Source organism: Bubalus bubalis, chromosome 8 (assembly GCF_019923935.1).
Source record: "Bubalus bubalis isolate 160015118507 breed Murrah chromosome 8, NDDB_SH_1, whole genome shotgun sequence".
Classification (NCBI taxonomy): Eukaryota; Metazoa; Chordata; class Mammalia; order Artiodactyla; family Bovidae; genus Bubalus; species Bubalus bubalis.
Genome location: NC_059164.1, coordinates 10,538,534 through 10,563,572, shown reverse-complemented (window position 1 = coordinate 10,563,572; position 25,039 = coordinate 10,538,534). Strand labels below are relative to the sequence as shown.

Genomic DNA, 25,039 nt, shown 5'->3' with positions numbered 1-25,039 from the left:
TTATCAAAATATTTTCATACATTTAAAGTCTCAATTTTAGCAACAGGGTCCACTATTTCTCTATTCTTATTTTGCTTTAAAAATATCTCTTCTCAGTGTTTTATGCTGATTCCATTTTTTTCTATCCTTTAAGTGCCCCGTCATGCAAATTATCATCAAAATAACATTTTTGCTTAAGCTACGAACTGGAAAGAATCTGTTGTAAATGTCTAAACACAATATCCAAAGAAAAGTTGTCTGGACAATATATTCTATTGTAACATGATTTTATTTATGTATGTTTACCATATAATTTAAAATGTCACCTCTTATTTAAACTTAAAGAAAGGAAAACTCTATTTCTGGGGGCACGTATAGGCTTTGTGTTTGCAACACTCACCCACCCACATCAGAGTCTGTTAGAGCCAGAGTATTAGATTTCAGGGTGACGATAACTAGTAAAAACAAATCTCTTCCCAGGCAGAATTAATCCCCTCTTTTCTGAGCTCCCAGGGCAGTGGAACATAGTTCTGCTACAGATCTTTGAATTATTATTAATTGTTTAAATGGTCTGACCCCTCTATTAGAGGGGTCACAGGACTATATCCTGTGCCTAGAAGGCAACAATCTACTCTAATTCAGATGGCTAGGTGTTCAGTTTGGAGTTGGCTGAAACATTATTTTTGGGAAAAAAAATTCTGTCATTTAAAAATATGTGAATCTGTACAGAATTTCCTATTAAGATGATCTTACAAATATATAAAATATACATATATATATTTAAAATATATATCTATATCTGTGCTGAACAGTTACTGAATTAAGGCCAGTCAAATATATATTAAGCCAGTCAAATGCATATATAAGCCAGTCTAACATATTAGACTGCCTATGTTAGAATCCAGGCTCCATGGTCAAACCATTAAATATCAGCATCTGCATCTCTCTACAAATGAGAATAATAACCATACGCACTTCCCAGAGTTAAAATGAGAATGCACTGAGAGCTTAGCATACAGCAGGTGATTGGTGTTCATTAAAGCAAATTCAATAAAGCTATTGATTTTTCATCAGAAAATATAAAACCAAGAATCATAGATATTAAAGGTAAATTTTGCTTTAGTTTTGAGGGAAGTTGTATATTCTCTTGCATTTTAGCACTCTGTCAACATATCCAGAGACAATCCAAGCCAAAAGTCTAGCACCATGCTAGGGTTCACTCCTAATTTAACTTCATACGGACCAGCCCCAAAATACCAAAAATTACTGCTCCCTGTCCCACTTAGGGCAAGTCAAATACTTCCCGTTTGCCAGGTTCCTGATCACAAATTAAATACAATTAAATCACAGAGAGTCCTTTACATGTATACACACACACACAATTGCAAAAAGAATATATTCCAGATCCTAGTGTTACTTATTTTCATTTAACAAGGACTGAAGCAACACCGTATGAGGATTTTACCGGGGAGCTCAACATGGCCAGCTCTGTCTTGCTCACATCGCAGCTCAAGGTACCCGTGCCTGCCTGTCGGTGCTCTGCCTCTGATCTTCCTAGTATTGTCAGTACCTGGAATCAACAACTTAACTTCTTATTTTGTTGATTATATAGCTCTAGCCTCCCATAAGAACATAAACATTTTGAACTCAAGTATTCATTATTTATCAAATGAATTAATAAATATATGCATGCATCATTTGCCTCTGCAGTTTTCCTCCTGGATTCTGAATTTCTCTGCAGAATTCTCACTAGAAACTAGGAAATAGCTGGATATTTCCCAACTTTAGCAGACATGGGGCAAGAAGTTTCCACTGCCACTTAATGGTGTATGTCCCCACCATCTCCTCCTAACGGGAGCTATTCATTCATAAAGTTAACAGTTAACCCAAGTAAGGTTTGTGTAACTACAATCTGGAAAGACACTTCCTAGTTTAAGTGAAATTTGTTTTTTCTCTGCCAGGAGACTCAACTGTGTCTGCAGAGCAACACAACTGTGCTATACCCTTTGAAAGATGAAGAGGGAAGAGACACAAGTGCATTGTCTCCTATTTCCGGAAAAGACACAGAAAATCAAAGCCGGAGACTACCCTACCCGAGAGAGAGCTTGATCTATCAGGTGGAAGTTCAAATTGTTTTAAAAAGAAAATATTTCCTTTTCATTAAGGTGAATTATTCTTCTCTCTGTCATGATGAGGTCTATAAAGCTGTGAAGGGTAATTATATAAAGGATAATTACCAGCTGTTGTCTATTTGGAAGGAGACGTAAAAGAGGAAGAAACAGACATCCTCAAATAGATTGTGGGTTCCTTGAGGGTAAGGGCTACATATCGTATTTTTGGGGTTCCCCCATGGGTAGATAGGCCAGTGTGTCATGACATAAGGTAATATTGAATATGCAGTGAATTGTGTGTCGAGGGATTGGGTTGTATTTCAAGGTAAGGAAAAATTTGTTGTTTGGGGTGTTAAACTAGGAATTGGGTTCCTGAGAGAGGCCAGAAATCTTTTCTCTAAATTTCTTTTCAAAAAAGAATAAACTCAAATGCAGCTATCCTGATAAGTGATTTTTCTTCCAAATATAACAAAATGCATACATTTTTATATGCGTGACTTTTCTCAGTCCCTCCAAAATGTGACCTTCCCTTACATAATCATATTTAACAAGAACAAGCTTTAGTAGAGTTAGTTTTTAATAAAAGGCAATCTTCCTTTCACTCACAGCAATTCAAAAATTTCATGATTTTATGGAAAAGTCAGTGGAGTCTAAAACCATAAATGGCATTAAAGTGATACAGCCAGAATCCTGGTTTTGCGGAAGAGAAACCTTGTTCTGAAGACACAAGGTTGAGAGGTCACTCGGCTCTCTATCTTTTTTTAAAAAAGAGGAAAGGGGACAGAAGGAAAGGGGCAAAGTCTCGTAAAGACAGAGAATTTAAAAGTCACAGGCAATCGGAGAAAACTTCAGAAATGTTTATCACATTTTAAGATGCTTATTTCTTGAATGCCCTTTTGATTAACTAATTTTATTTGAAAGCTTATTTGCAAATATACAATATTCCATTTGAAGTGTGGCTTATTATAAACAAGTATCTTAAGATAATTTTGATTGTGAGAAAAAGAAATATACTTTACTTTGTATCTTTGTACAGACACAAGTTTCTTGCTCACACCTGTCACAGGAGATGAGCTCTGTATTTTCTATTCTACTTCATTTTTTAAATGTAGCTTGTGCCTCCTAAATTGGTTTCAGAACCCTATAACGGCCTCACGGTATTTCTAAAAACACTGCCGAGTCCCCTTATCAGACCATCCCCAGGTTAACACCCACCCTCCAAGGGTCTACAGCACTGTATCTACTTTAGAAAATATTTTGACAGTGTTCAGACAGCAATAGAGTTAAATCTCTGTAAACGCCAAGTGCTTCTAACAGGTGCAACTCCCTTTAGCACTCAATAAATGTCTGTGTCCGACGGTCAATTTTATCCTCTTGAGAGGCCAGAGAGCCTCATCTTTGATCCCACTTCTCCTATTTCGTCTTCCCTGAAATTTACCTACAGAGAACTCTCTTATTTTCCTCCAATATTGTCTCTAATTACAATCAGCACCTGAATTCATCTGGGTCCCTTATGCTTATACCACACACAGTTGGACTTATTTTATAAAACACTCATGCCATTTTCTCACTAATTCTTAGACTTCTGTTTTGTCTAAGTTACAGTTAAGGGTCTTAGACACCTTTAGTAGCTTTATAGAACCAAGCACCATCCTGCTCAGAATACCAGTTGCCAGTCGGTGATAATGGATGCCCGAGGATAAGCCTACAACAGAAGAATCTCCCTGTGCTTGCTTGGTAACACTATGCTGAGGACCGCAACACCCTCCGCTTAGCAGAAACTCTTCCTGATTCAATGTTGTTGCCACGATTTGGGCTACAATAGGGAAATGCTCAGTGCTTGGCCCCCAGAAGTTGACCATAAGGGATACTCAGACAACTTTAATAATTTTCTGTTTGTTTGCACTGGCAGAGGGTAATGAATGTTATGTAAGAGACGTGTCAAAGGAGGGCATGGTCAGGTAGGTGTTGGCTGGTCAGCCCCAGATGGTTAGCGGGGGGCTATTGAACCCAGGAAAAAGTCAAAGCACAGAGGGAATATTCATATCTACACCCAGAATTCAGATTTCTTGTACAGGTCTTGTTTGTATTATTGTGTGTGTGTGTGTGTGTGTGTGTGTGTGTTCCTTTGCAAGATTCCTCTCCCAGTGGTCCAGCTACCTTTCCTAGTCATATTCTTTACTGGTAAATACATCATTCCCACTTAGATCCTCAGAATGAAGGGACTGTGGGATAGTCCCCTGCACTGGGGTGGTGCTGTAGGGTTTGAATGCATGATGAGTCACACACAGCCCTCTGGGTCACCAGACTGGAGGTGGCAGCGTGAAGTGGGGTGGGTTATGGAGCAGAGAAGGAGCCTGGAGAAACAAAACCCCTAATAAGGTCTGCCTTACCCCTAATGAACCCCTAATAAATCTGTCCCTGGACTCTCTCTTCCCCCTGAAAACCCCCAATCAAATGAATTTGGGGTGCCCGAAGTCCCCCCGGAGGGTGGGAAATGGGAGTTCAAATTAGGACAGAAACACACGCACCTTTTGCCTATAGTGTAATCTCTCCAGGGAAGGGATGAGAGAACAGATGGGCGCAGGTTGCAGTCCCATTCACAGGGTACCGCTGACGCCTGAGTGCTTGGGAGCAACTCGTACTGTCCCGGAAAGTGTGCTGTGTTGCTGTCTGGCTTTCTTCCGTCCTATTTGGTTGCTGTTGCCGTTAGTTCTTTTGCTGAGTGCAGTAATGTTGGTAACTTGGACGGTCCACGGCCACTTCGATGTCCCGGGACACGGCGGGATGTTGCTTTCTTAGCCCAAAGTCTCTTGAACAGAGTTAGGAGGGGAAAAAAAGTATCCACGGCTTCCTTGCTCTATCCAGCGGTGGGCAAAAGGATGCTGAGGGCTGTGCGTCCTTGGAACCAACTTGCCCACCTCCCAGAGCGCTCCCGCCAGCCGGAGTAGTGCCCAGCCTGGAATCGGGTTGTCCCAGGCTCTTCCTGGCATCAGAGGCTTTGGGAGTGGCGGGGGGTGGGGGGAGAGAGGCACTCGAGACCCCGGTCTTCCTCACTTCCTCACTCCGGGTAAGCCACTGTGCCCACCAGCAGCCCCCCGTATGAAGGGCGCTTTTTTTCCTCGAATCCAGCCTGCGCTTTCAGCTCTGCACAGCTGCCCCAGTCTGAATGCTCTGCCCGCACTTTCCGGACCCCCACGGCCTCTCTCCTTACCCCAGCTCCTTCCCCGGCTTCCTCTCAGAACCCCAGTGCCTAGCCCACCGTCTCCCCACCCACCTCCATCTCACTTTCACCACCTCGCCCACTAGGGACCCTCTGTCCGCAGGCTCCCAGGTGGTGCTGTCCCCCGAGCAGTGGCTGAAGGAGCTAGGGTGGCACGATCTCCAGGGGTGGGTTCTTTTGGAAACTCGCCCCTGCGGAATTGGCATCCTCTGGGGGAGGGGGACAAGGCTCCCCAAAAGCTACCTCCGTCCCCCAGCCCAGACTGTTGCCCCCTCCCAAAGGTCTAACTCGGGTCCCTCTCAGGCTCCTCGTGTTTACTCCGCCTTTCACTCCGGGGGGCTCGTGGGGTGAGCCCCCCGCCGGGACTCCAGTAAGGCTGCGGCGGCTGGCCCAGCCCCACTAGCGGACCAGGGGGGCAGGGGGATGTTGCGGAGGCGTTGGGAGCTCTCCTGCTCCCCCTCCCTTTCCGGGGACAGGAGCGGGCTGACGGGGGCGGGAGGGTTCGGGGACAGGGAGGGGGCTGGCGCTCATCAATTCCGCTGCCACCTCCTCTGCTTCCACGGGGGGGTGGAGGGGGACGTGGAGGCGGGCCGGGTAGGGCGGGGGAGCGGGCAGGAGAAGACTTAAGTCGGGAGAAGTTTGCGCCCAGCTCACTGCTGGAAGGGAAGGCGCCGGGAAGGTGAGCCTCCTGGACTTTGGGGAGGTTGGAATCAAGCACGGGGATAAGGCAGTTTGCCTCTTAGCCTATAATACAAGCTGGGGTTAGGGGTAAACTCTCACTTAAAGCAGAATTAAAGTGTCAGGAAATCAGGAGAGGGACGAGACAGAGAGCGCTCGGGACTAACGTAGTTTTCTCTCCACTAGGACGGCCAGCCCCCCAGGCTCTGGGTGGGCTGCGCCGCGCCGCTTTCGGACCTTCCTGGGTCGGAGAGGTGCTCACGCACCGTCCGCACCGCACCCAGCTGCAGCCGGCCGTCTCCTGCTCAGGAGATGCCCGCTGGAGCCTGAGTTCCTGAGCCTCTGGAGCCACCACCTGCGAACGCCCTTGGCTTTACTGAGCCACCATGGAGGACAACTCAGAGAAAATACTCCAGGTAAGGAGGGTCTTGGAATGAGAGGGATTTATTCCAAGCTCTGGGATGTTCCGGGGTATGGTGGAGATGCACTAGGTACCTGGGGTTTTGATTCCAAAACTGCAGTTTGATTGCGATGTTTGAGGGTCTGATTAGGGTCGGCTTAGTCTCAGTCGCCTCTCCTTACTCTTGATTAAAGGAAAGCTAGTTGTCCTGGGAAGGTGCTGAAACTCAGGGTGTCATGTTGAAGAGTCCTCTGATTGTGTGTGAGTTTTACTCTGCTGTTAATATCAATTTCCCTTAAAAGTTTCATTCTTCAGCTTCCTAAGTCTGAAAAATTACCCAATGAGGGCTGAATTTTGTGGATTTTTTCTAAGAGGTGTTTATTAACTAAGAAACAGATGATACTGGCATCTACATGCTGTGTCTTGGTTGTTCTCGATATTGGTAATGAGCCCAGTGGTCAATGGAGTTACTTGTTAAGTCATGTTTAACAGAGAATTATTTTCAACAATCATTTATGCATAGCAGCCATTCTTCACACCTATTAGGAAAAATATGTTGTGTGCATAGTTTCCAAAAGGGTACTCTTTCTTTCATGACGCTTTTTCTAAGGCCGGGTGAAAGACTTCAAGAAAAGCTCTAACATATTAGTTCTATCTTCCTGAAACATTCATTTTCCTTGTGGTCCAAGGAAATCCAGTCAAAGTCAAAAATTAACAATCCAGTTAGCTTTTTAACCCATTTTTCAGGCTATATTTTGCAGAACTGTCTAATAAAATTTCCATCTGAAAGCTTTAACCTAATATTACATAGTACATGCAAGACTAGAAGGCAGGGTTCCATCGCCGATCATCAGGAGACCCTGACTGCCATAGTTAACCTGAACCAAATCATCTATTCGAGGTTATTTGTTGCATTATTGGGTGATGGAAAGTGAAATGTTCAAAATAAACCTAAGTGTGGCCACGTAGTTTCTGAAGCTAATCTTTAGAAAGCAGAGTGTCTAAGTTTGAGTGTATCTTAAATGGTAATAGAAAAACAAATGGTCCATATATTTGGGCAACCTTCACTTACTATTAGAGACAATGGTAGGAATGGTTTTAGTGTTGTGGGATTTTAGTGGTTTTAGTGTTGTAGGAATGGCTTTAGTGTTGTGGGATTTATAAAGTATCATTTGTAATAGCATGTTGGTAGCCTAGTCTGTGTCCAGTTGGAACCCAGCTTTAAAAGGTCAGAACTGCTGGTTTTCTATGCTGGCATTATGAGAGGGTCTAAGGTGATTAGCTTTGCAAAACAGCTTTGCAGTTGAAGTCAGTATTCTCAGTGGGCACTCATTTCTACTCAGTATTTTAACATAAGTCAAAACAACCATTGGTCGGGATTTGCTTTGGTTCCATGCCTCTAATCTACAGTTAATTTCAGAAACTACAGCCACAAGAATAATAGTCAATCCTTGTAAAGTACTCTAAGGTTATTTATTGACCATACCGACATACCCAATATGGTAAACATGAAATTCTTATTATGACTTATTCATAAGAACACATAAATAATCTTAGAGTTGTTTTGTTTCATGATGCTCGAAGTTGAAGAAAACTCTATTCTTAGTGAACTTCTCAGATTCTTTCAATGTTGACATGAATGAAAATATTATCTACTGCTGGTTTTTATTAGAGTAAAAATGAAATGGAAATAAGAGACTGGTGATGTGTTCAATGATAACCTAAACCAGTGTTCTCAACTCAGGCTGCAAATTAGAATCAATGGGAGAACTTTCAAAAAAAAAAAAGGATGCCCAGACCCTACCTCAAACCAATTAAATCAGATTATCTGATGAGGGGGTTTACATTGTGATGGCTTCTTTAACGTGATTGTATGTGCAGCCATGGTTGGGAACCACTGACTGAGGTGGTTCCCGTCGGGTTTGGTCGAGTCGGGTTATGTAGGAGAGTCTTGGAACATAAATGCCATATGCTCTATTGTGGGTCTAATTTTATTTTTAATATTTATAACCTGATATCCAAAATAGAAGTAATATATATTTTCTCCACCATTGATCATAGATGTTTAAACCATAATGGTTTCTGGTAAAAAAAAATATGTTCTTTTTTTTCTAAAAAACAAGCTATTGAGTCTGAAGCTTATCTGACTGTCCAGAAAATGGTTTAATAAATTAATTCTAGCTTTAAGAGCTACTGGAAACAATGTTTTACCAAATACAGAATTTGATCTCGTTTTTACTAAGATCTATATGATGTGTAATATGCAAATATGTACCCTTTTGAAGGCAGAAAAGAAGAAAATAGTACCACGTTTCTCGGCACACCAAATAGCATAACCCGGGTGCCGACTACAGTCTAGTATTTTCACATAAATTATTTTCTTTAAAGCTTACAATAGCCTTGTGAGGTACCAGGTTTTCTTTTGATTTTACCTATAAGGAAATTAACCCATTAGGTTAATGAACTTGTTCAAAGCCACAAACTGAATAAATCTAATATGTGTTTGAACCCTGGTCTTCTTCTAAGTTCAGTGCTGTTATGAAATATAGTTAATACATATATTTATATATGTACATCTATTTAATTTAAAGACAGCATTTTTCACAAAGCAGTATTAAGAACACAGATTCTGACAGGGCTCTCCTTGAGTTTCATGCCTGACTCTACCATCTTCTAGAAGAATCTGTATGGTTTGCGGCAAATTATATAACCTTTGCGTATCTTAATTCTCTTCATGAAATCAGGTTTTTCTAATGAGAATTAAATGAATTAATGTTGTAAATCACTTTGAGTAGGTGCCTGGTACATAGTAGGTTCTATGTAAGTGCTATGTTTTTTAAATGTCATTTATTTAAAAAGTATTTGTGATTATTTATGATATGCCAAGCATTCCATTAAGCCTGAAGGTACCTCGACAAATAAGGACCTGTCCTCAAGGTCAATAGAGAATGACCAATACATAAGTAATATTCCACTCAGGTATGAGATTTTATTCAACTTTAATTATAATTAAAAGCATTATTTTATGTGATCACTCTGTGCTTTTCAATATTGATATGACCTTATAGAGGTCTATAAAATAAGTATTACAAAACAAATTACAAATGAGTATTACAAACCAAGTGACAATATTTTGTGTTGTCACCATGGTATTAACTTGTTTTCAATTCTATCAAAACACAGAAAATAATATTAATTTATGTTTCTGGTTTCACTTTATGAATGTATAAAACTAGTAATATGGAAAGGTGTTAAGTTTTCATATGTTTATTTTAGCAATGAAGAATTGAGAGGGGAAGAATTGATAGAAAATGTCATCAGAATCTATTTCTCAATATTTGCAAGTGCAGTTTTCCTGAATTGTTTTTCCAAAAAGGGTGTTGTCTGTTTGGAATGCAGTTTAGTGCTTTTTTTTTTTCCTCAAAAGAAAAAAAACTTTTATGGTCAGAAGCGTGGATCAAGGAGTGCAGTTAAAGGTGTCTAATACCCAGCCAACCAGCCGGCTCTGCAAGACCATTGCTCATGGAAGCTGACTGCACTTCTCCCACTGTGCCTTCGGCTCCATGCCCTTGACCTGCACTGCAGGATACCCCAGGGTTTCTCTGGGTACCTGAAGTATAAGATTATGTCTTTGTTCAAATGAAAAACCTCTCTTTATTAAAAGTAGCATATGAATTGGTATTCTCTGTAGAGGAATAATACAAATACTCTAAACCCAAGGAGCTATTTCTCAAAGAAATAAAGTATCTGGCTTCATGAAATATTTTCTGCTTTTGTAATCAGTATTTAACCATTCTATTTCATTAAAATTTCTGTTTGCAAATGTGTATCTTGCTTCTGTCTTATCAACTCTCAAGGCTACTCCAGATTTTTCTCATGGAGGCTGCATTTTTCTTCTGCGCAGTTTCACTGCCACCCCTCTCATTTAAGCTTTATTACCTTTAACAAAATACTTAAATGTCCCCCTAATATTCAGCCACGTTTAGTCTCTCTGTAACGCATTCAGTGTTACACACACGGTCAGACTTGTTTTCTACGCTCCCATTTTGTCACCCTGTATTCGTAATTATTCACTGCTTGCCCTGGGAGCCTAAGACTTAGAACCACTCCAGCCTAGCATGGAAGAGCTTTCACGATGTGATCTCATTTTATCTTTCCCATCTAAGCCAAGTAGAAAACCTCAACAGCTTCTTAATTCCAGTTCCAATGGCACAAAAATTGAATCCAGTCTCTCCGTCATTTTCAGCCCTTATGAAAATTTTCAGCGGGCACTTTGAATTGATATTTTATTGCTTCAGAATTGGGGTATGGGTAGGAGGGGGCCCCTTTACATTAATGGTTTATTTGCAGAGCTGCTTTACTCTAGTTTTAGTTTTTTTCCTGAAACCCCATCCCCAATTCTTGCCTTTTATTTGTGTGGTAGTTCAGAATTTGGCATTTCAAATATCACCTTCCCCTGTCCTTCAGAACTATTCAACATTCCCCAGTAACACGTCTAACAAATTACCATTCTCATAGCTTTGTCCACATTTAAAAACTCAATAAATGTTTACTAAATGTTCATTGCCATCCTAGTCTGGGCATATTGTGACAAATTACACTTCCCGGCTTCACGGGGGACTGGAAGAGTCAGACAACCCAACAGACAATCACGGACCCGTGGGATAAGTACTCCGAGAGAGAAACGCCAGTGAGCGCTGCCCAGGGAGGAACAACCCCAAGCTGGACACCGTGGAAGCGTTCCGAGGGAGGTGACCCTAAACGGGGACATGATTCAGCATTTAAGTGACAAAACAATGAGCCAGATAAGCAGGGGAAGAGATGAGCTGTGTTATAGGCAGGACACCAGACCATAAAAAGCCCCGGAGGCTTGAGCCAACACTGTGATTTGCGAGAAGCCACAGGTATCCGGAGGCACCCAGAAAGTATCCTGCGATGCAGGACACGGAGTCGAAGGCCCGAGGTCGGGGGAGAAACACCTACAGCTCCGACAAGATCTAGTCTTGCCGAGCTAACTCGGTATTAGAGCAGTACGGAATCTGCCACCCTCTTAATTTGTATCCATTCTAATACTCTTCCTATCTTTCAGCCAGACTGATGTGCCAAAAAGGCAGATCTGATTATTTAAATGTCCGCTTTTAGCTCTTTCAAGGATCCCCATTGTCCTCATGACGAAATGCAAACCCGTTAGTTAGCACAGCGGCATGGAAGCTTCTTGTGACCCTGCCGACCTTGCCAGGACTAATCAAAATACCTTCTGCAGTAACAGAGAGAAGCAATTCGAGTCACCTTGGTGGAGATAGAAAAGAAAAAGGAAAAAACAAACAAAACAAAAACAGGAGCTTACAGGAGTCTGCAAGGGTAGTTGATGAATGATAGAAATGTGAACTAGGAAAAGTGAGGGAAAGGAACCATTGTGTGATCAATTTCAAGTTTCTTTCAGATTATAGGAGATTATAGAGATTACAGGAGAGATGGATGTCCTTCACATAGGACAAGTAATATTTTGGGAAAGGCAGATAAAGAATTTAATTAGAAATGTGATGCGTTTGGCTTATCCACGTGGCAATGTCCACTAGAAGTAGATATAGAAATGTGTTTCAAGAGAGAATTCTGTACTAAAGGTACAGGTTTGGGAGACAATCATATAGCTGTTTCAGCTGATGGTGTAGGAATGGAGGATATGGCCTATAGAGAAGTTAAAAAAAAAAAGAGTCAAAAATGAAGGGACAAAAGCAAGCACAAAAGTAAGAACATCTATTTGAGAAAGCCTATTTTTTAAGGGTCAGTGGAAAATGAGCCTGCAATAGAGATGAAAGGTTAGATGAAAGGAAGAAACACAAGAAAATATCGTATTAGGGAAGCCAGAGAGGATAAAGTGGGCAGGCACCTGGACTCAATGTTGCGAGTAAGTCAAATGGGATAAGGATTGAGAGATTGCAACTGGATTTAACTAAGAGAAGTGAGGAAAAGCAAACATTGAGTGTACACAACAATTTCAATCAGTTTGATATATACTCCTTACTCTATCTCCCCTTTTTGAAATCTTACAATTCCCTATAGTTTAACTTAAATACTGCTTCTTTTTTAAGTCTTTCCAGTGGTCAATTCCCCTGCTCTCAAGCAAGATATAATATCACACCCTGTGATATCTCTTTCCTTGGGGCTTCCAGGGGTAGCATGCATGCACACCTGTGTGTGTGTGCCTCTGTGTATATAAAGTATTCTTCCCTTTTGTCATTCATTCATTGAAATAAACTCTTAATCTCTTGATATAACAGTGTATTGGGGGAAAATATGAGTTTTATAACTCCCCTCCCTGCAAAGATTGCAATCTAGAAATATCCCCTTTCAGCACCCAAATGTCTCCCAGCATATGTGTGTACTTAGAAGCTGCACAGGTGAATTATACAAGTGAAAGATGCCGATTTTGGATCACAAAGTATACCATTTTATATTTGTTTAATGACATTTTATTCTCCGTTTTCTGTTGTGGAATATCTGGGTTTTTTTTTTTAATTTCCCTACTATATTAAAAAGGACATTCACATATTTATCCCATATCCAGCACACACAAGAGACCATCTCTTCTCTTCGTGAAATGGGTTAAATTTACCTAAACATGACCATGCTTTTTTTTTCCCTGTAATTATTTTTGTTACATTGAGGCTTAAGTTTTCCCACCTTTATGGTATCAGCTCAATATTGCTACAGATTTTAGCCCCTTGTCTCTCAAATCAATAACCCATTCACATCTCAAAGCTTCTTACACCCACACTCTTTTTTCTGGATTGAGTTGGTGTTGATTGGAAGAGCCAACTCTGTTCTCTTCATTGAGCATTTAAAACAGAACTTACCTATTCAGAGCATAGCATTTTGTTTAGGCATGCAGAAGCATTTCCCACCGGCCTCTTTACACTTTCTTAATCACAAAGTGGATTCTTCTACTTCTCCCATGCTTCTTGCACTAGGCAGAAGCTACTTAAGTAGTATTTATTTTCTGTAGAAAAGAAAAAAAATAGAACTGACCTCTCTCATGTTACCAATATGGACTGGCATCCTGGGAGCAATTAATTCTCAACTATTTGAATAACTGATCATCAGCAAGTTAATACCTTTAACACGTTAGGAATATAAATAAAATAATTACGAAGCAGCTATAATTCACTGAAGTCCTACTGTGCGGGAGAGAGTGATGTGCTGTCAGTTCTCATGACAGCCCTATGGAAGATTATCGATCCCAGTCCATAAGTGAGGAAGCAGAGACACAGACAGCCAATGAGGCTCACCATGCTTCTCGGAAGGGGCAGAGCTGGAACTCAAGCCTGCTTGCCTAATGCCAAAAGGTTGGTTTATTTCACAACTGCAGTCAAATGAAATTTTGATGACAACTTAGACATCTTTTATTAGAATTGTATATATGAATTGTCTTGAATGATCAGAGCCTTTAATAACCAATGGAATGGGGAGCACCTCTCCATGGACATTTTAAGTCGGTCTCTCTGGAGGTGTCAAGCTCAGTTTTCACACCCACTAAGGTTTTAGGAACTAAGCCTCTCGCAGTAACCAATGCCCAGGAATTTGGACGCATTCGCCTGCGTTCCTGAGCCTCCCCTGGTTCACGCCATACGCCAAGTGGGCGTTCTAGGCAGCCATGTATGTATGTAGGAATTTCATGCACAGCAGTTAAATGTGACATTAGTTCTTCTAGGACTTTAGGCTTTTATGTCTGACCCAGCCTATTTCTATGAACTAAGCAAATTAATTTGTTGTAAACAAATATGAATTTGGTGTCAGCTGACTATGAAAACTCTATTTATCCCTTTCTGGAGCCCAAAAGTAATAGCACTTACCCCAGGACTAGACTAGGAAAAAATTATCACTTTGATGATAATTTTTAAAGGAAAATTATGCCATTTTTTAGAAATTTCCTCTCTGGTGGGGTTTTCATGAAGTCAACTTGGGCAACAAGGGAAAAAAGGACAGGTGACATGCATTGCTGCCAAATTTAAATTTCAAATGGACTCAACTCATACATTAATTAACCCAAACTTCAGCATAATTATTTGTTGCTAACCTTAAGTCCGACAGACAGAATTCTTACAAGCAGGAGAGTGTAGAAAATGTCAGTGTTTACGGACATTGAGGTGGGATCTGTTTAGCCCAAGATTCAGAGAAGTTCCGGCACAGAGAGCACAATAATGCAGATTGCTTTAACACCTCATTCCCTGGACCCACCACAGGGCTAAAAGGTCAGGACAATATTAGAACACTTTTTCATCCCTAACATCATATAGACTGCAAAGACGGCATTAAGGCAAAAGAAAAAATCCCAGCAAAGTGCTGAGTGATCACTTGCTCGAGGGCCAATTCAGGAACAACGAGACTTTACAGGCTTGCTTCTTTTCCCCATTCAAAAACAAGAATGATTTTATTGCCTCCAATGAGGAAAACGTATATTCTTGCAAATTAGATATATCATTTTAGTGAATAGAAGGTCAATGAGAAACTTGGCCTTTCTTCTTAGCTGCTGAAGTGTTAATAATTGGGGCAGATTTGAGTAGTGGCAACTTGGAGTCAGCATATATCAACGCTGGAAGTTGTCTCTCTGAGCTGCATTTTAATTTGTGAAAAGGCACTCCTAGTATTTGAAGTGATGCCATACGTTTTCTCGGTAGCTAATATTTTATCCATATTTTTGATGCGGAGTTGAACGCTTTCACTAAAGAGCAGACTGAGGCAGGGATGACGTAGTCCTCCCCAGATGCCAGTGCTGCCCTGTGAGCTCCAGCCTTCTGACTCCAAGTCCAGTGCCTCCCTGAAGAGTCTGCAAAGGGGCAGGGAGTCATGAACATTTGCAGGCAAATATTTGCATGAATGTACTTAGAGATGACCACATGGAGCGCTAAACACATGAATAAGAGTGGCCCTGGGCTACATTCCATAAGAGGCCCAGCCTGTCTCTGGAGTCCCCTCCCTTCCCTTACTTTCCCAAAGCCCTACTGCTCACAGTATTCCCCTTTATTCCAGAAACCTGTTCTCCTAAGAAGAAGCCCCACTGCTTGTCTCTCCACAGTCTCCCACTCAACTCCTTTTTGCCCCCACCCCCAAATCAATTGCTTTTCTTTTACCCTATTCCTACAAACCCTGCCATCTGCAGATTATCTGGTAGTGGCATAAACCCTTGCTGTCTTCAAGAAAAAAACAATCACGTTATCAATGATTCAGGAGGTAATTCTTGAACCTGGCATTCACTGACATGTGTTATTTGACCAATCAGTTTGGATCTTTGGTATCAACTTTGAAGCTTGATGCTACCCTGGAGCATGTTAAAAGCTTCAAAGTCCTATTTGCCCTGTATCCTCCGCGGGCAGTGTAACCAACCAGGGTCATCCCTGGCAGGGCCGCTCCCCTGGCTCCTGGCTGGCCTGCTCACTGGGCCTTGCACCCCTCCCCTACATAGTCTCTGCTCACACCTGACGTAAACTCCTAGCATGTAGATCAGAGCAGGTATCCCCCCGTGCATCATCATTAAGGGCTTCCCACCACCCCCATGCCCTTGCTGCCCCACTCTTCGTTGTGGCCTTTAGCGCTCTGTGACCTGGATGTCCCAGCCTCACTGCTCCCATCCCATTTACCTGGACCCCTCAATCCATTCACCAGAGCACAACACGTCTTTTTCCTCCTCACACCCTCCACAGGAGCTCTTCCCTCCGTCCACGATGCTCTTTCACTCACGTTCACGTCTCTAGCTGCTTCCCTTACTTCAAACCTTAGCTTAAATGTCACTCCCTCAAAGAGGTCCACCACAGTCAATCACGCTTTCTAAAGTATGTGTTGCCCTGTTCATCTCTCTCTCTCAGCTCCGTGATTATTTCCTAATAGTTAGAACAGTTCATAATCATTTTATTTTCCGTTCTTGTCTCTTTTCTGTCACCTTCATTAGAATATAAAGCCCATCGGGTCTGTCCTGTTGATTCTTTTTATTTCCAGCACTCGATTAATATGTATTTAACAAATGAAGGTATATATTCATTTAATCTTGTCCTCACAGCATTTCTCAATTTACACAGCCACAAGACCGTTTTGTGATACACCAGTTCTTAATACCCTGCTGAAAATCTTTGGGAAATCTGCCTTTTCAGAAAGTTAAGATAATAACAGGAACTTTAAGTACTGATGCAAGGGTGGCTTGGGGCACGTGGGCCTTTTTGATCATTTTCAAATTTCCTCTTAGATACAGCTGTTCACAGTGGGATTGACCATATGATGTCATATTCATGAGTCTAAATGGGTCTGGTACCTGCTGAGACAGAACCATATCCAGGCTTGTAAGAGCTAATTTTAGTCTGTATCGCTTTGGAGGATATGTGTTTTCTTAAAAAATCTAATCATTTTTATAAATATTCATAATTATATCTTCTGTTCACAGCCTTGGTTGAATCTGTAATTTTTACCAACCAAGATTATCACCTGCCTGCTTTGTTGCCTGTATATAAAGACAGGCATTTCTAAGTAAAATGCTGAAGAACTTTCCATGAATTCTTTGGTTCAAATGGATTTTTCCTAAGTATTTCAAGTTGCAATATGCAAAACTAGCTGAGGAAAAGGCATTCTGTCACAACAACCAACTTGTACATGGTAGGTTCTTAGGAATTAAGTTTTGGTGTTGTAACTGACAGGAACAAAGTCCAATGTGAAACTTTGACCAATATCTGATTCACAACAAAATGTGTAATTTTTCATTTTCAGGGAAAATATGTATTAAAAAATTTCAAGGAAGCTTGGTAATAAAATAGATTTATTGAAATATTTCAATAATGATAATAACATCTAATAATTACATAGCACTTACTATGAGCCAGTAATGTTCTAAGCCTTTTATAGATATTAATATATTTAATCTTCATAGCAACACTCTCAGGTAGGTACAATTATTATCCCCTTTGCACAATAAGGAAACGGAAGCAGGTAGAGGTAAGTTACTTATGGAAGAACACACAGCCAACCCAGGACAGAATTGGAAAATGAAAGAGGTCTGGCTTCAGAGAGTAAGTAAATCCTAAAAGAAAAGTGTGTTTATTGTACATTTATGTTAAAAGCTTTACAGTCAAAGTGTTGTTATCATGATGTAAAATGTCAACACGACATTATAAACAACTATACTTCAATAAAATAAATTTAATAAATAATGTAAAATGTCTTTCACTTTTAAATTTTTTTCAACAGTGGATCCATGGATTTCTCTCTTTTTAGAAAATTAAAGAAATTGAAGTGGTTTTCCTTATTTGTTCTAAATCTTAATCTCTCCAGCGGTCATAGGATGCACCTGATGTGATAGTATTCCACTGTGGTTTATAAGAAGGGGAAATTATGCTTTGCCAAGTTGACATCTCATTCATAAAAAGCAGAGTCAAATGCGAAAACTCTGTTCTATTATTGTAAAGATGCAATTTCTACTTAAAAACAAAAGCAAAATTTTGTCTTAGCAAAATATAGTTTTAAATAGCATTTCAAAACTATGTCTTGATTACTTACATGAAAATTAGTCAGAAACCCATGATAGATAGGGTTTTAATGATGTGGAGGGAAAAAAAATTGCTCTAAAAATGGCGAGTACAAATACATTGAACTTTAATCAGTCTAAAAATGGTCAAGTTTCCTATTCACTCACTTGAAGATGATAAACTTTCCAAGATCTATTTTGGAGCATGGCAGCACTTTTCCACGTGTTGTGAATGGTCTTATTTCCCTGTGAGATGACCACTTTGGCACTCTGTGTACTTGTGCAGCGGGTGGGGAATCTGTTCAGAGAGTCAAAGGAAAATCTGTGTGTGTTTCCATGTTCAAGCTGCTCAGCCTTTTGCAAGTGATTTTTATTTACCATCTCTGATATGTTTTTAGTTTATTTACCATATCTGCAGTTATTTTCCTTTCTAATATCAATTTTAGCTCTTTTGTTTACTATTTTTTAATTTTTCACATATGCTATTATGTGATATGTTTCAGTCTAAAGCTTTTTTCCCCCTCCACTGTTAAGGCCAATTTTAAGAATAATGAAAGAAAGAATGGAAAACATGTGTTTATGGGGTATTTCACAAAATATTGATCTAGAACCTAACTGCCTCACATTAGCCTATCCAATTTCACTGTGAATCAGGTCATTTTTCCAGCAATAGGTTATCATTTTAGAGGCAAGGGAAATGAATGTACTCTAAAGGAAGAAGGTTTAATCCTCCAAAGTTGTATGAAGTGTAATCACACTCGTGGATGGGGGGAAATGTATATACAGCACAAGGAGAAGCAGTTTTTTGTATTTCAATCTAGTTGGAAAAGAAAATCTACTCTTAATATTTACTGTGTCGATTTGATATGATACTACATTCTAAGTACTCAAGAAAAATAAAAGGGCTCAGGATCATCTTTGCCCTTCATCAATCTCAAAATATTACAGAGAAATATTTATATTACCCTCAGTTAACACAAAATATCCTCTGAGGACAGGAAAAAAATAAATAAATCACTTGGTCTTTAACACAGACACTTGTCTTGAATGCTTTTGAAGATTGATCAGTGTCTGTAGCAGAACAGAGCGCTTATCATCCTATTCTGTTTAGGGAACCTTCAGATAGGTAAATTAGCCTAATCAATTTAGCAGAAGTCCAAAGTTTCATAGACATTGCCTTGTAGAATTTATTTAATCCCAGCCTAAGTTCTTCTCTGCCAGAAAGCCAAAGAACAGTCTGGCTTACAAATGAAGAAGAACAGACCGACTCTGATGATAACAGATTGGAGCTGGAAAGGTGAGATGGAACCTTTCTTTGTTGATTTAACGATTTTTTCCCAGCCCCCTTCCAGTCTGTACCACCTCTTAGCATAACAAGGACAATACTTTTAAGTCCTTCTTCATATTTATTTAAATGCCCAGCTAAATGATTCAGAATAAAACCCAAAGTTTTAATAACACCAGGTTTTGACAATAAAAGTTGTCTCTCACCATCCATTTGTCATGTGTCCCTGTTCCCAAACTTCATTCAGATTCTTAACACCTAGTTATGTTCCTTTAAGTTAGTCCATGACCTACTTGTGTATTTGATGAATTTGCAAAAGAACGTAACACCTTTCTCTCATGCTCCCTCTTCTCAGTCACTTACCAACCTTCTAAAACTACCTTTTCCCCACTCCTTAGTATGCATCTTCTTACATATAATTAGAGAAGATCTTAGCTGTCCTAATCCAACCCCTTCATCATACAGATGAAGAAATAAAGGAAATATGACACCTCCGGTATCACATAGATGTTTCACTTTATCCCCTTAGTCAGATGTTTTGGGGGAACAGTAAAAAATAGCTGTTCTAGTTCCATACTATGGTGCATTGAACAATTTTTAGATTTGGAGGTATGTATTAGAAAGAAAATAGGACATTCTCTATCAAGGAAAATTCTCCATCAGATCATAGCCGTATAAGCTGAATTTATCCTTCCTTTTGATCTCATCACTGTCCAGAATCTACAACTGCCAGATACCACCCCACAATAAAGAAAAGAAAGGGTTGAGATCCAGACATAACCCCCGTAATAACTAGCAGGTAGAAATGTGGGGAGCTAGATGGCACCTTGGGGGACCCCCTGAGTTGTCCATGCTGATGGACATGAAAATAGACTTAGGCAGAAGAGAAAACAATCTTATCTGGTCTTACCATTATTCATTGTTTCCAAGCTGGAAAAAAAAATTTTTTTGAGTCTCTTGTCTTTTTTCTTTCCTCTTCACAATACTTTTAAGCTGAGCTCTGAAATAGGTATTGCTGAGTTTTTAAGTGATAATCACGAATGTGCTTTGCTTTTAGGATTTTTCAGTGTGCTTGTTTTAATAACATTCAAAACTTTCCCAAGGCAGTTTGCTGATGGAATTGCTTTCAGGTGCATTCAGGACCTTAAGGGACAAATAGATGGGACAGGTGAGTTTTTAGGCAGATGATGGAGGGATTGGCTGGGACAGAGTTTCAAGTACAACACCAAAGAGGGGCTTGGAGGTGTCAAGGACCTCCTGCCAACTGTGCATGCACTAGGGGAATGTGGAAGGGAAATGCCACAAAAAATAGTAAGGACTACCATGTATTGGGCTTTTGACAAGTGCCATTCTATGCACCAACACACCCACTCCAGTGTTCTTGCCTGGAGAATTCCAGGGACAATGGGGCCTGGTGGGCTGCCATCTATGGAGTCGCACAGAGTCGGACACGACTGAAGCGACTTAGCAGCAGCAGCAGCATGCACCAACACAGATTGTCTCATTTAGGCTCCACAACAATCCTGCAAGCTAGCTATTTTTATTTCCATTTTACAGATAGGTAAACTGAAAATCAAAGAAGCTAAATAAATGAATAATAATAAAGGAAATAAAGATAATTATAATTATTAATAATATGTTAACAATAGATTAATTTTAAAACTAACATTTTGGAGGGCTATGTTCTTAAGTGAATTATCCCATTTAATACTCATAATAATCAAGGCGTTATTATCATACTCTTTTTACTTCCTGGGAATAATGAGCCTTAGGGACATAAGGAAAGATGATGTAACTGGAAGCAGAGGCAAGATTTAAACGCAAACAGCCAAATTGCAGAGCCCATGGTAGAGCGGCACACCATCCTGTGCTATGAAAAGCAGAACTTGCTTTCTCACCCAGGTCTGTCTGCTGCTCAGTCATGATTTTTTCACAGTCCCACATGGTCTTTAAAATAGGAGTTCTCAACTTTCATCCGATGACCCATGTGGATCCATGATGAGGTTTCACTGTCTGGCAGCAAAATTAAAAAGCTCAAAGAGCATGTCAAGAGTTTGTCCTATCAATAAGTGTGTTCAATTTAAAGGATTGAGCTTTGTTCTGAGATATATTCATCCCTTTCTGGAACAACAACAACAAAAAAAGTCCATTCTTTTTAATCTAATGATGATAATAGTTGATGACAGGTTTTTAAAAAGACTCTTTATTTAAAAATTATGAATTCATCAACCCTATGTCCCCTACCTCACACTGGAGACAATGGGAGAGGAATTGTACTTATTAATAAATTTTGAAATCAAGGCTTTTCTTAGAAAGAATGCCGCTAGTGATGAAGAGTGGTACAGAAAGCAAACTCTGTAAAATATCCCAAGATTAACCTTTATGCTAGTAAGTACCACTTTGTAGTTTTTTAAAAATTTTCAAGAAAACAGGTTATACTTGAAAGAAAATGGTATCAATGAATACACATATATTTACAGTACAGCCCTCTTCGTATTCAAAACACCTAAGCCTGGGTTGAGTGAAGCACACAGCATCTAGGAAGAAAATTCACATTCAGTATCTCATTTGATCCCCACTCATGGGAGAAGGCAATGGCACCCTACTCCAGTACTGTTGCCTGGAAAATCCCATGGACAGAGGAGCCTGGTAGGCTGCAGTCCATGGGGTCGCAAAGAGTCAGACACAACTGAGTGACTTCACTTTCACTTTTCACTTTCACACATCGGAGAAGGAAATGGCAACCCACTCCAGTGTTCTTGCCTGGAGAATCCCAGGGACGGGGGAGCATGGTGGGCTGCCATTTCCGGGGTCGCGCAGAGTCGGACATGACTGAAGCGACTTAGCAGCAGCAGCAACACTCTATGATGCAGTACATGCTTTAAAGCAGAATGTACTGCTTATTAACATTTTTTGGCCTCGCTTAGCTAACTCTGCTTCCTTTAAAGAAGGAATTATTTCTATCTTAAAGAATTATTTATAGATTTACTATAAAGTAGGAAAAGTGTCAAGAATGACACAAGATAAACAGCAGTCAGTAACTGCTATCTATTTTATAATTATTTTGATCCTCATTTTATAGAAAAGGAAACTTTAACTCAGGTTAAAATGTGCGCTAAAAGAGTCCATTTAGTTTAGTAACAAAGTTGGGGCTTGAGCCTAGTTCTGTTCACAGCCCAAAGCGTCTCTTGGTTACCCCTCACCCACAATTTTATGTGAACCCCAAACCTTCTTTCTGCTATCCCACACCACAATTCCACTGATGGCAAAACCCTGAGAAATCCCACTGATTTAAATGTGCCTCCGTTATTCTGTGGATGTATGTTTTAGACTATGGTGTCCATATGGGCACAGTATATAAGTTTCTCAGAAGGAAAATCAGATGAAATGAAAATGATTGATTGCATATATCCATCCAATAAAAACATTAAAACAAAGACAAGGGGGAATGGAAATTGTAAAGATCACCAGATGACAATATCTTGCAGGGCATAAAGGAGGGAGTCACTGAAGGTCATCAGTTTCATGGGAAGATAAAATTTGAAAGTGGATCCGTGACTTTTATGTCTATAAAAAAAAAAAAAAAAAAAAAGACCTAATTGTGTGATTAGTCCAGAACTAGCAGATCTGTTTTTCTAAATTACAAATACTGATCATCAGTGTGTTGTTTATGTCTATTTAAATTACCTGAAGAGCAACTTCATCTCCCTAGAAGACAGTGTGGCTTTGATTGCCAATGGAAGATTAGAAAAAGTAGACATTTCAATGATTCCTCACAAAGAAGCTTTGTTTCCATCATAATGCTAAAGAATAAGACGTTTCTGTCTTTTTAAGAAAAAGGAGAAGTATGACATGTTTCAGTCCTCAGAGCACGTGAATGAGGAAGGAAAACCAATTCCTTTTCTTTCAGAGGGGTTTTCTCTTAATATAGCAGGCTCTAATTTAGAGTTCCATCTCTTGTTTTGAGCTCATTAGTGATCTGGATCTTAAATAGCTGCTTCTAATATATTCAGGGACAAGTGTATAGGAATACACAATGTGTTGTGAGAATAAATATCTTGAACTTAAAAAATTTTAACAAATATTAAGTTTCATATCTTCCTGTGATGTGGGGTATAGTTGTGCAGCAGAGAGCTTGTCACATGGTCTGTCATCCACCAGACAGGGAAGATAACAAGGCTGGACCTCCAAAGGAAAGTTGTTCAAGAGACAGGGACACCACTGAGAGAATGAGAGAGAGAAAGATAACATTTGGGAATCTCAATTATCAAATGCACTGATTATGAAAAGGGCTTGAAAATATTTGTATTCAAAGGCCAACATATTTTTTAAAGATTAACTTTGCTCCATGAAAAGTAAAGAGTACAAATATTCAAAATGTTTTTTTTTCAAGTACCAGGTCTTTCTCCAGAAACTCTTCACTACACCTAAAGGTGAGAAGGTGGGGGTGCTCACAGCATTTAGCTTCGGGCCTTAAAAATTTATTTCAGGTAATAAAAACACTTTAGGCTAAATAATCAAGCTGACCACTAAAGGTGAAAGTCCCAGGAAGTAGCTATTTTTCTTCCTGAAACAAATGGCAGAATAATGTCCTTTTAAATAGTACAAATAATTAAACAGTTGTCAAACCTTGGTATACAAAGAAATAAAGATCCTTCCAGTACAACAGCTTTGGAAACTATGACTGCTGGCATGATAATTATATGAAAGACAGAAATTGCTTTCTTTCTTTCTAAAAATTGGATATAGGGCAGTAGTTATAAGGGTGTTTTTATTTTTGTTTTATGTTTTCTATATTTGTTTAACAATAAAAAAAGTTTTAAGAAAAAGAAAAAATATGGATGTAAAAGAGACTTACATTTAAATTTGTTTATTCAAACCACATGTATTAAGTGCTCACTCTGGACTAAGCATTGTTTTTGACAATTGAAATACAGTAATAAAAGAGACAAGGCCATGCTTCCCAGGAAGTATTCTAATGCAGAAGATGGGTGGTAAACAAGTAAATATAACCAAAAGATTAAAAGGAGTCAAGGTCTTGCCTTATCAAAGGTCAAAACATGTCATGAAATGGAAATAGCTAATATACCATGATATAGACACAGAAAAGCATAAATAGATGAATGGAACTAGATAAAGAGGTCAGACACACCTCAAAATTTAACATACAATAACATTGGCATTTCAAATCAGTGGTGAAATGATAAGAAATTCAAAATGCCTGTCTGCATTGTACCATACTCATAAATACTGATGCATTGCAGGTCTAAGTGTAAAAATTAGAACTGTAAAGGTAGTAGAAAGAATAAAATGTATTTGTTACTACTTAGGTATTAGAATTCTGAGCTTAATACAAAACACCCGAAAGGTTAGGAAATAAAAAGTCCAATTAAAAAAAAATAAGTTTATAAATCATGGAAGATGAACCACATGGCCAAAGTTATTATAATAAGGCATTTAGCCACACTAACAATCAAGGAAAAACAGGTGATTTTAGTACTACTTGTCAAAATTACAAATACTCACCTGCTGTGGCCTAGCATTTCTGTTTATCATCTACCCTAGAGAAGTGAGGGTCTTTCTGTATACATCCTTCAATACCTCTGTAATGTTCCTTGCAGTATTATTTGTAATTCTTCAAAGATGGATACTCCCTAAACACCAATCAGTAGGGGAATTGTTAAATGTATATGGCATATGTGTATTATGCAATACAATACAGTCATTTGAGTGCTAAGTTGCTTCGGTTGTGTCTGACTCCCTGTGACCCCAGGGACTGTAGACCGCCAGGCTTGTCTGTCCATGGGATTCTCAAGCAAGAATACTGGAGTGCCTGCCATAGCCTCCTCCAGGAAAG

At 39.7% G+C, this 25,039-nt stretch overlaps 1 protein-coding gene across 2 annotated transcripts in view; it reads left to right on the top strand.

Annotated features, from left to right (window-relative positions):
* Positions 1–5,911: 5,911 nt before the first annotated feature.
* CALCR (calcitonin receptor) overlaps positions 5,912–25,039 on the top strand; it is a 108,869-nt gene continuing 89,741 nt past the window's right edge. The window contains exons 1-2 of one of the 2 annotated variants that reach the window (XM_006078318.4): positions 5,912–5,992; positions 6,178–6,407. In XM_006078318.4, coding sequence (XP_006078380.4) covers positions 6,378–6,407 — 30 coding nt within the window. In that variant the 5' untranslated portion in view covers positions 5,912–5,992; positions 6,178–6,377. Of the gene's footprint in view, positions 5,993–6,177; positions 6,408–16,910; positions 17,033–25,039 lie in introns of those variants that run through there. The other variant, XM_044946434.2, reaches the window with a different exon arrangement.